This window comes from Strongyloides ratti (assembly GCF_001040885.1).
Source record: "Strongyloides ratti genome assembly S_ratti_ED321, chromosome : 2".
NCBI classification, from domain to species: Eukaryota; Metazoa; Nematoda; class Chromadorea; order Rhabditida; family Strongyloididae; genus Strongyloides; species Strongyloides ratti.
Window position 1 is genome coordinate 16466500 of NC_037308.1, and position 12917 is coordinate 16479416.

General features: G+C 18.6%; 3 protein-coding genes across 3 annotated transcripts; 2 read left to right on the forward strand and 1 right to left on the reverse strand.

Annotated features, from left to right (window-relative positions):
* Positions 1–597: 597 nt before the first annotated feature.
* Positions 598–5830, forward strand: SRAE_2000520900 (Golgi resident protein GCP60; the record flags this gene model as incomplete). Its single annotated transcript, XM_024644194.1, has 6 exons — positions 598–733; positions 787–928; positions 1099–1278; positions 1520–1721; positions 4970–5249; positions 5292–5830. 6 exons carry the CDS (start codon positions 598–600, stop codon positions 5828–5830), a joined length of 1479 nt encoding a protein of 492 aa, XP_024509779.1.
* A 1780-nt stretch (positions 5831–7610) lies between these two features.
* Positions 7611–8132, reverse strand: SRAE_2000521000 (MD-2-related lipid-recognition domain and Immunoglobulin E-set domain-containing protein; the record flags this gene model as incomplete). The annotated part of the gene is made up of 2 exons (XM_024644195.1): positions 7611–7879; positions 7937–8132. 2 exons carry the CDS (start codon positions 8130–8132, stop codon positions 7611–7613), a joined length of 465 nt encoding a protein of 154 aa, XP_024509780.1.
* Positions 8133–10809: 2677 nt separating this feature from the next.
* SRAE_2000521100 (Sphingomyelin synthase-like domain-containing protein) lies at positions 10810–11794 on the forward strand (the record flags this gene model as incomplete). Its single annotated transcript, XM_024644197.1, has 3 exons — positions 10810–10899; positions 10945–11434; positions 11484–11794. The coding sequence occupies 3 exons, from the start codon at positions 10810–10812 to the stop codon at positions 11792–11794; spliced, it is 891 nt and encodes a 296-aa protein (XP_024509781.1).
* Between the last annotated feature and the right edge of the window lie 1123 nt (positions 11795–12917).

Here is a 12917-nt window from a genome sequence, read left to right on the forward strand (position 1 = left end):
TATGAATGTCAAAATTTCTTTTATTATAATTAAATTGCTAGAAAATAATTTTTATTTTTCAAATTTTTGACATAAATGACCATGGCGTAACCAAATATATAAACTTTTAATAAATTATTTACAATGACAACTCATCATTTTTAATTTTTATAGATATTTGGAATTTATGTTAATTGAAAAAAACTTAACAAAATTGAATATGTTAATTAAACATAATTTGTTTATTAGTTATTTTATTAAATAGTCATATTTGAGATTATAATCAAGCTAAATTATAAAAAAAATATAATATAAAAGTTATAATGTAAAAGTTGAATATATTTAGTTTAAATTACATAAACTTCGTATTATTTAAAATAAAAAAAAAATATATATATTAAAAATTTAAAAATAATCATTTGCTTAAATAAATACTTTCTATATAACTTTGGATAAAAAAAATTCTTGTAACGATGAGTTTTATATATTATTTGGTGTACTGTTTATTTGTTCTTGAGGTTCCATATCATTGCCACGTATATTTTTTTAAACATATTATGAGTAGTAGTATTCAATTTTCTAATAATTATTTTTAGTTATTTATTTTTATTATAGAAGATGAATTTAGATAATCCTGATAAAGAAGCTTTTAAAATTAAATTACAAGAAAATTCAGATCTTATTACAGTTAACTCAAAGCCTTTTAATATAACTTTGGAAGAATTATTTAAAATTTCATCAAAATACTATCGCGGTAAATAAAATTGTTACAAAAAAAGGTTATCAATAATGTAAATTAAATTATAGAATTGCAAAATAATCCTCTTTTCTCAGTACCATATCATGAGAAACTTCGTTTTCTGGCACTTTTTAAGCAAGTTAAATTTGGTTGTTTTATTCCTGAGGCTTGTGACTATGGGTGGTTAAATTTTACTGGAAGTGATACAAGGTAATAGTAAAAATGGCAAACATTTTTATTAGATAAAATGTCTTTTTAAAAAAAAAATTAAATTAAAAAGTTTTTCTAAATAGAGTTTGCCTTTTCTTAATATAATTTAAAAAAATCGTCCTTTTTTATAATTATTTGTTGTAAATATATAAAAATTTTCATTATTTAAGGAAAGAGTGGAAGAAAATAAGTAATTATTCAAAGAATGAAGCAATGCTAGAATTTGTAAATCTTCTTGGAGTTGTTTGTCCTAACTACAATTCATTCATTGATAATCAAGATTTTATTTGCCTTACAAAACCAAAAATAGTAAAAGAAACTCTAGAACAGTTAAGTATTAACAACCCTAAGTAAGTTAATTAAAATAATTTTCTTTAATTATACAAAATAATAGTTAATTGAGTTTTTACATTATATATAAGTTATTATCATAATAGAAGAGAGATTATAATTTGTTTCTTTTCATTTGGCATTATTTATGTCATAATAATTTTTTCTCAATCTTATATTTTTAAATGTGAAATTTCTATCTTTCTTAAATTTATTATAAGCATATATATATACTGAAAACTATATATATATTATTTTTAGTGCAATATTGCCTTTCGATTTACCAAACAGTACTACTTTATCAATAGCAGAGAGTGCATTTGCTGAACCAAAATTTGAAAGTGAAGAACATCGTAAGTTATATCAAGAGCAAAAAAAAAGGATTCAAGAAGCTTTAAATAAAGAAACATACCACCAATTTAAAGCTTATGCTCAACATACACTTCCTGGTGAACCGGAAAAGGTTAGTTTTGATCTACTTCTTTTTTTTATTAAACAATTTTTATTTTTTAAATATTTAAATTCAATAATATAAATATATTTTGTCATTTACTTTATTTTCTATAAATTTAGTTACACTTGTTTGTTTTACGCAAATTTCTAATAAGTTTATCTTTTTTGTTTCTTTATTTCTTAATTGCTCACATAATTCTTCAATGGCAGAATCATCAACATTTTTATTATGACTAATATCTAAGTTTGTTAATTCATTTAAACTTCTCATTTTTGCTAATGCCTTTACTCCGTCATTTGTCACATTACAGCAACCTTCAAAACTTATACTTTTATATATTTTTTGTGATTTTGCTATAATGTATAGTGAGGCATCCCCAATACCAGTACAATCTATTATTTCTAATTTTTTAAGAGGACAATTTTTTATTAAAATTTCCATACCCTTATTTGTTAAAAGTGGACAACGTTGAATTTTTATTGATGAAATTTTTTTGTTTTGTGATAAACATTCTATGTCATAATCACAAAATGTATTTGAATGAGTTATTGTTAATTTAGAAATATTTGTTGAAAATTTCAATGATGAATAATTTAAAATATTAGTACAATGTGTCAGGGAAAGATTTTGTAGATTACATAAAGCATGTAGTAAATGTTCTAATATTGTATCATCAATAGAAATAACATAATTTATAGAAAGTGTTGTTAATGTTTTAATCTTTGAAAAAGATATAATTGATAATTCAGTTGTTATAAGATTACCAATTTCTAATATTGAAAGCTTTTTTAAATTTGATATTAGTTGTATAGTTTCGTTATTTAATGTTTGTATACCATCTAAGTAAAGTTCTTCTAATGATAAGTGATTCTTGAGAAATGTATTAAATTCATAAACATCAAAGCAAATAGGATATGTTAAATCTAAAACTTTAAGGTCTCTATTAACTTGATACAATTTTGATAGTGAAAGGCAATTTTTTTGTAAATATAACTTTTTTAAATTTACAAATTTTTCAAAAATATTGCTTACATCATTTTTCATAGGTTCATCATCATAAAAATGACATTCATCAAAATTAAGAATTTCTATTGTTTTGGCATTTTTTGATAAAAGTTTACAAATATTACCTAGTAATAAAACTCCACTTAAATTAATATAACGAAGTTTTTCTGTATAACTAGATAGAAAAAATTTTATTAAAATAAATAAAAAATTTTAATTACCTCTCCATTTCATCTATTACATCCTGTTTCAATGAAAGCCATTTTTTTCCAAAACTAATATTTTCTAAATTTTTTCCACATCTCTGCATTATCCCAGAGACACATGGTAAATAATTTGACTTTTCTTTATTATATAATTGCTCGAAATTTGTTATTAATATAGAAAAGAAATCAATTTTTTTTTCATGTATATATCCTTTATTAAATATTCGAAGAATATGATAAAAACGTTTACAAACTATTTCACATTTAACTCTTTCTTTTATAGTTAAATTTTTAAAAATCATTAACCAGCAATCATCATTTAAAATAGACATTTTTAGATAAAAAAAAATTATATTTACTAAAATTACATCTGTTAAATTAGTTATATAGATTAAATATTTTAATGAACACTTATTTCTTGTGAATAAAGATTATGTAGACATACACATACGTTGATCTTGGATTAAAATTAGAAGTGATAAGAACAAAATATAATAAAAGCAATAAGATTGATAGGAAAACACAAGATCTATTTCTTATGAACAAAGATTTTGTTAGACATACATACACGTTGATCTTGGATTTAAATTAGAAGTGATAAGAATAAAATATAATAGAAACAATAAGATTGATAGGAAAACATAAGATCAAAAAGTAGAATATTAAAGTAGTATTGTTTATGTGTAAATGTTATAAACTTCGCCTTTAGGCCATCCTTTTAATATATATTACAAAAGTAATGTAATATTTCAATGATAAAAAGTAGTGATTAATAATATACTTATTGTAATATATGGTATTGTTTATTCTTTTGTTACAATAACATTTAATATCCATAAAGTTTTCAACTTTTATATTAATAAAATTTATATATATTAGATGTATATATGTTTTAAATATTATATAATTTTAAAAGTATAAATATATTTTTAAATGTTTAGAGGGAAAAAAGATGAATATTTTTTTAAATACAAATAGGAACATTTATCAATTTTTCCTCTTATAATAATATAAATAATATGAGGAGATAATAGTGTAACGGGGAAAATATGAGGATTGAATATACATTTATTTATGTGTTTATATATTAAGAATAACTTCAAGATGACAGTTTTTAAAGCTAATAACGTTAAAGACTTATTAATATTTTATGAAAAAGAAATTTGACATTGATAAGGAAACAAATATCTAATTGCATTATATGTTTAAAACAACCTTAAAACTGGTGATTCTTTATATTATTATATTTCTTAATTAGTAAGTCAAGTCTTTGAAATGTTTAAGTATGGTAAAAATAGTACAGTTGAATAGATATAATTATTATTACATTAAATTAGAATTGAATTATCAAATCTTAAAAGTTATCTTCTTATATAATATTACCAAAAAAAAAATTTTTTTGGTTTAAATAATTACAAAAGTTAATGTTTATTAGGTTGGATAATCTAATTAGAAACTTTTTATTCAAATGTATTTCTTTTATATTTTATTATTTTACATGTTAAAAGATACAAATATGATATTATTTAGAATTATTCTTTATTAAATATTGGCTTTAAATCCAGTATTTTATTATAAGTAAATAAAATTTCATCAAAAATGTGGGTTCCTCTCCCGTTATGATAAAAAAAAAGACACTGTTAAAATAATTTAGATTAATGAGATCGTATTTCTTCTTTTTAAAAATAAATTTTTTTTTAATTTTCACATTTATAAGAAATGATATAACTATGTTTACAAACAATTTTAAACAAAAAATTTTAAGTATTGTTTTTTTTTTCTTTAGTAATTAGTTGGTAATTTTTATATTTTAATTTAATGGTGAGAAACAAAAACACAGACAAATAACTTATTCTCACATGGTAATTCGCTTGAAATATAAAAATATTTTAACTTATTAGATGTAAAAACTTGTTACCATGGATTTTGAAAATTATAATATACCTATCTTTTTATTATAGGAACTTGTGTATTTTGAGTTACTAGTTGTTAATATAATATTTAAACTTATATATCTTTAAAATTTGAAATTGTAAAATTTTTTAGCAAGAAGAATACATTAAAGCTATTCAGGAGCTTCATTACCAAAGATACATGGCTCAAGTATATTCTCAACAAAGTAAAACGATTAATGCCGATATTGAAAATGGCAGTTTACATGTTGATGAATCACAACAAAATGGTGTTGTTAAACAACTACAATCTCAATTGTCTAAATTAACTGTAGAAAATGAAGATGAAAAAAAATATATTCCTTCTGAAACTCCAGCTAATGATGATGATACTGATGGAAATTCTAGTATTGATAATTTTTCAGACATTCCTTGTAAGTATCATATATAAAATGATGTAAATAAATTTTTTTTAGCTAATCCTGCAATTTCTCCTGCAACTATGTGGAATAGAAAAGACATTGTTGAATTTAAAGAATCAGTTAAAAAAGAAGGTTCTGAAGGAATATTTAAAATAAGTCATGGTGAGACAGTAACAATAAGAGTACCTACACATGAAGAAGGTTCATCAATATTTTGGGAATTTGCTACAGATTGGTATGATTTAGGATTTGGAATGTTTTTTGAATGGTCAAAACCAGAGACAACAGATATAACTATTCAGGTTTCTGAATCATCTGATGAAGAGGATGAATCTGATGAATATATTCAATCGCCTCAAACTGAAACAGAAGGAAAAGATGTTGAAGGTGGTGCTACGGAGGGAAGGAAAAAAAATTTAAATAAACCTCCTGTTGATATGATTATTCCTATATATAGACGTGATTGTCATGAAGAAGTTTTTGCTGGAAGCCATATATATCCTGGAAAAGGTGTTTATCTTCTTAAATTTGACAATTCATATTCACTTTGGAGATCAAAGACACTTTATTATAAAGTATATTATTCTAAATAACAATTATAAAGATAAAAATATATGATGGATAAATAAATGTAATGTATAATCATAATTTATGGAGAAAATTTGATTTAGTGAATACATATAAATAAATTTTTTTTTCTAGTATTCGTATTTTTTTTTATTTAAATTAATAAAATTTCTAAATAAACAAAAATTTTTTTTTAGTATTTTTTTATTTCAGTTGAAAGGAAATAATAAAATGTACAAGACATTTATATAAAACTTTTTTTTGTGTTATTTCTAATTTAAGAAATAGTGTCTATAATCGTAAGAAAGTTGTATTAGTTATATATATACTTTTTTTTATATTATCGAAACTTTAGATAGCAATTATAAAATATTTACTGGAAAAATTAAATGAAAAAATAAATAAATATGACAAAAATTAAATATTATATTTGGTACTAATCATTTGACAAAAAAAAATTATTTTATAAATTTTCAAAATAATAATTTCTTTTTTTATATTTTGTGTTTTAATTCCTCTCTTCAAATGACCATAATTTTTTGCTATATTTTAATAATAAAATTAATTTTAAAAAAAATTTTATTAAATAAATGTGATGAAGTTTTCTCTAGAATTGCATCAATAATTTTAACCTTAAACTTAAAGAATACTTTTACATATACATGAAGAATATAATAATGTATTTTAAATTGTAATAAGAATGTAATATTAAATTTAAGTATATAGTAAAGAATAAGTATATTATTGAGATATATTTTAATTTACTTAGACATCACTCGTTATCTCAACAAAGCTGCATAATAAATGTTTATCTATGACAAAATTTAGATCAACTTAAAATTATTTATTATAAATTGATAGGGATGATTCTATAGTAGATAACATTATTTCATTTAATTAAAAAAAATATGTATTGAGGACAAGAAAATATTAATATTTCTTATGTCAAACGTAATCCTAAAATCGCTTTTATACTATTTAATAAACTTAAACATTGATCATCTTATCTAATTTTATCTTGTCAATGACATTAATTCTTATGTCATTGCAATTGGAATGTATTGTTAAATGTATTATCAAATATGGAATATATTAAAAAAAAATTCTTTAACATATTTTAACAATGAAAAATTATATAGATATTTTAAACATTTTTTTATATTATTTAACTAATGTAAAGTAATTTAATATTTGCAATAAAATTTAACAACTATGAAACTTTTAAATATAATAAATTTTTTTTCTCATTTATTTAAAGTATTTTATATATAATAAATAATTTTCTGATAATTTTTTTTAAAATAATTAATATTTATAAAACAAACTAGTATTTTAACTGTTTAAAGATTATAAAGATGTTAAACAAGAATTTTTTTAAATGATTTTCAAGTTCAATAAATTTGTATTATAAATATTTTTTTTAATTAAAAGTAATGTTTGATGTTTTTTTAACAATTAAATTAATTTGTTTTTCTTTTATAAATAAAGAATGTAAATAAATTTTTGTTATTTGTTAATTTTAATGATAACAAAAATAAAATAAAAACAATATATATAGTATTACTGTTATCTAATCAAATCCCTTAAAAGATATTAAAAAAAAAGCTTTTAATTTTATTTTATTAAAAGCTATTTTTAATGTTAATGTATTATCATTATTTGCAATACGAAAATGTTTTTAATATGATGCATTTTTATATGAATTATAGAATCAAAATTATATTAAAATTTGTCATTATCACATAATAATGATAAACACAAAATAATATTATTTTTAAGTTAAAAATATTCATGTAAACTTTTTAGTTAATTTTTTATAACTGTTCCTAAGAATACGATACAAACTTTTTGTTCATCAGTTGACGGATCAACAAGTTGCCAATTTATCTGTACATCAACTGCTGGATATTCATTACGAATTGGAACTGCTGCAACATATACCTCTTCTTTATTAGTTTCAATTGGACAGGTAACACCAGCTTGTCCACAAACATCATCATTATCTATATGAAAATCAACAAATGATCCATCTAAACGAGCACGAACTTTTGTTTTAAGAGAATCAACATTTCCATCTTGAAAAAAAAAAGCAAAGTAATATAATTTTTGTTAAAAAAGTTTTATAAACATACTACTCTTAAAATAAATTTTAATTTTTGGTTCTTCTCCTTGTAAAAAGACACATTTATTGTCAATGAAATTACATGTTGATTCAACTTTTAAAACTTCAAATTTACTTTTACAATTTTTAAAATTAATTGCTTTAAAGGTTTCATCACAAAAAACGGTAGAAAAAATAATAGTAATAATAAGGATGGTAATCTTCATTATTTAAGAAATATTAAAGTATAAAAATAAGTTGAATGGCAGTATTTAAAGTATTCAGATATAATGGTGTAATCCATTTTAACATATGCTATTTATCTTTAAGATAATTAATTGTTTTACTTTAAAATTTAATGAAAAATGAATGTATCTACTTTCATTATGGAAAAGATAAATTTAATAATAAAAGAACAAAATATTATAAGTTTAAACAAAACCTTTGGCATTCCTTACAATTTTCATATACATACATATTATTTTCTTTTATATAATGTCAAGAAATACACTTTTCTATTAAATAATGAACGTTAAGATAAAAGATATTCATTTCAGCATAACATTAATATATATTTATAATCTTTAAAAAAATATTTTACACATATTATACACATATAATTTTTTTTATATTAATTTGGTACTTAAAGTAATTTATTAATAAAAAAAAATTAATAATTTTTATACCTTTAAATAAAGAAAAATTAAATATACAAAAAATGTAACAATAAAAACTTATTTACATTTTAAAATAAAAGCGATTAAAATAAATTAGTATATATTTTTTTTAAATATATTTATAAAACATTAAAAATAAGTTAAAGCATTTAAAATAAACTTTGTACTTTTTAAAACCAACGTTTTTATAATCTTAAAAAAATCATTTTAACATCAAACTATAAATATAAGTTGCAATGTATGTTTATCTTTTTTAAAACGCATTTTAAATAAAAATATTGCTACAAAGTTCGTTTAAAAATAAATTTTTTATCATAATCTTAAAAGATTTTTAAAAAAATAGCATTATATTTTTATATATTTTATTGCTTTTTTGATAAAAATTACTTTTATAAACATTGTTATCAGTTATCAAAATATATATATATATATAAATAAAAAATGACATTCATAAAAAAGTATATTATTAGAAAAAAATATTAAATTTATTAAATCTTTAATGCAATAAGATTTAAATTGATTCTAAATTTTTTACTATAAAAAAATAATATCTATTTATATTTATTTTGTTAACAAAAATAATTAATATGCTTCGTTATTAATTTTCAAATATATGGTCAAAGACTAAAATAGGAATCCCTTATAATAAGAAAATGTACATTTTAGTACTTTTTTATGTGTTTTATAATAACGATATTTCTATATAATTTTTACAATGATTAAAAATGGCAAAAAAAAAAATAATATTTAAAGACACTTATAACAATTTTACATTTTATTTTTATCAATACTACTAAAAATATAATTCATTGATAGTAAATTAAAACTATTGTAATAAGAATTTTTCTTACCAAAAAGAAAATTAGTTGAGATTCATTAAAATATTTCAAAACTAATTTTTAATAAAATTTAAATTATTATCTTTAATAAGTTGTTGAAAATTAGTTTGTCAATACCTTTTAATTTATCAGATATAAAAAAATTGCATAAACTAATTATTATATTAAAAAAAAATAAGAAAAATTAAGAAATTATAATTGATCAGAAAATTTTTTTTAATATTTTGTTTGAAATAATTTATATTAATAATTTTAATTTATTAAATAATATCTATTTTTTTTAAAAAAAGATTTTTATTAATATGATTTTTACAAACTAAGTTACTTTTCAATTTTTAAATAAATTTATAAACTTATATTTTATTATTATAGAAATTTCTAATTTTGTGCTATATTTGTTATCAATTTGAATATCATTACAATTAATAATCTAATAGAAAATAAAAAGATTTAATATAAATTTTAATTAATTTCATATATTTTATAAGTATTTATTTCATGCTAAAAAGTTTTATTATATCATAGATATCATAAATCTTTAATTTTAATTAGATAATAAAACAAATTTATAATATTTAAAGTTTAATAATATAAATTTTTTATATTAAAAATCATCATCATCATTTTTTTTTTTATAATTTTTTATAAGCTTATTATAAAATGTTGGATGCACTTAATTCTAATATTTTAAAAAATTTATCAAATTTTAAATGCACAAATTTCTATACTATTTCAATTCTGTTAGATATATATATTTATATATATATTTTTTTAATTTTAAAGAATAAGTGGATTTAAAAAGTATTTTAAGAAAAATAATATCTTTTTATCAAAATTAAAAAAAAAAAAATTATTTTTTCGTGTATTATTTTAATTTCTTTAGTTAATATAATATTACAGTTGCCAGGGTAATATATACCTAATTTATAATTTGTATTAATTGAAGAGTCAAATTTGTTATACTTTATATCATTCCATGGTTAAAAATTTACATATATAATTATTGTCAATAAATTATATTTGTTTATTACATAATAATTAGTTCACTAAGATACATTATTTAAAATTAACTTTATATATATATATATTTTTTTTTATTGAAGAATTGTACAGCAAAACATAATATATTAAGTTATATATATATAAATTTTAAGTATTTAATTTTTATTATAACAAAGATTAATGCTTAATACTTAGTTTTATGCTTTTTAAAATTATTTCAATAACTTGAATAATATTTAAATTTTCTATCTTTTATAAATCCACAGTTTATATGACACAGAAAATAGTAAATAGTTAAAGAAATTCTCAAAAATAACTATTTTAAACTTATAGAAAAAAGTTATATTTAAAATAATATTTATATAATTTTTTATTATTATTTTATAATGAATGAACAAAATTCTAATAATATTTTATGTTCATTTAATGATACCTCAGTTAAGAAGAAAAAAACTTTTTTGGCATTTCTTGTTTTGGTTTGTTTTAAAATATAAAAATTATTAAAGTATTTTTTTTTTAAGATATTTGGTTGGGTTATAAATAATATTGTTTTAGCATGGATTCATGATCGTGTACCTCTCGATCAACCACCTCTTCCAGATATATTTTTTAATTTATTTCCTGAAATACCTGAAGCTATTGAAATAACAGAAATAATTATGTTATTCATTTTATTTAATGCTTTATTTATAATGGTGTTTCATGAACATCGATGGATTGTAGTTAGACGTTTTTTTTGTTGTGCTGGTATATCATATATTTTTCGAGCTATATGTATAGCAATGTTACAAGTTCCAGTTCCTTCAAAAAATACTTTTTGTGGTCCACAAATGAAAAGTTCATTGTCAAATATTATTGATCGTGTTATATCGACGTTTTGGTCTGCAGGAATTGAAACATTTCGTCCACGAATTCTTTGTGGTGATCTTATAGTTTCTGGTCATACAATATGTCTTATAACAGGCTTACAAGTTTTAAAACTTTATTCACCAAGAAAAATTCATTTTATTTGTAAGATTATTTATTATTTATTTATATATATATATATTTTTTTTTTTAGTTTCATTTTATAATTTAATTGCTTTACTAGCTATATTGTCTATTTTAATTGCTAGGAAGCATTATACAATAGATGTTTTTTTAGGATATATGGTAGCTACAAATGTTTTTAGAACATATCATTCATTATCTTATAGTTATCATCGAAATGAATTATATGAAAATCTTCATTCAGAAAGTATTATAAAATCATTAGTTATTTATTTTGAAAAAGATACTTATTCACATTTTTTTGATAATTATTTGAGTATATCATCATATCTTAAGAAAATACCAACTTGTAATTTAGATAAAAAAAATATACCAATTTAGTTTTTATTGTATAAATGTTGTTAAAATTTTATTCAAAAAAAAAAGTGCATTTCACAACAATTAAAAAATACAATAAAGAAATTTGTATTAATTGATTGATAAATTAATATTTTGTAAAATTAAATTTTTATTATATATAATATTTGTTATTTTTTTTAAAAATTTTTATTAAATTTTATTTTAATATTGATATAAATATTTCAAGTTTATAAAATTATATATTAGATTTTTTTTTATTAATTTAATAGGAAAAAGAGTTATTTTTAAATTTTTCTATTCTTTGTAATAATTTTATAAACATGTAAATTACTTTTTAATAATTATATTTAAATATTATTATTTTATAACGTTTATATTATTATTATTAATACATTGCTACAGTAATTTCTTTCTTTAAAGTTATAAATAAAGAACTTTTAGATATAAAACAAATAAGTATTCATCATAATAATTTATAATTTAAATAATAAATTTCACATAAATAAACTTGTCTGGGTAATTTAACAAATTACTGAGTATGTTTATATTAAATATTTATAACAAAACTTTGTTTTAAAATTAAAAAAACATACAAATATTTTTATAAATAATTTAATAAACTATAAATATTAAATTTTATAATTATTAAATAGTATAATAAGTTAAAAAAATGACATTTTTTTAAATAAAATGATATATTAATTTATTTAATTTTAACATAAAAATAATGTCTTATAAAAATGTTATTTAAAAATAGTTTTATTTTTTAATTTTTATGAGTTACATGACAATCATCTAATTATATAAATTTTACATATTTAATCATTAAAAATTATAAAAAGAATAATTGGAAAATATTTAATTATTAAAAAAAATGTTTAATTTAATGTTTGTATTTAATTATTTGGTATTTTAATACATTTATTAAATATAAAACCAAGTTCTATTATTTTATAATATGTTGATAAAATAATATATTTTAATTAATTGTGTTAAATGTAATTTTATATAAAAATTGATGCTGTCATTGTAAATTTTTATACACGATATATTATAAAATAATAATTAAAATATATTTATAATTTACAGTTATCTTTATTATGCTTTAATTAGTAATACTGTATTATTTTGATAATTATTAAAA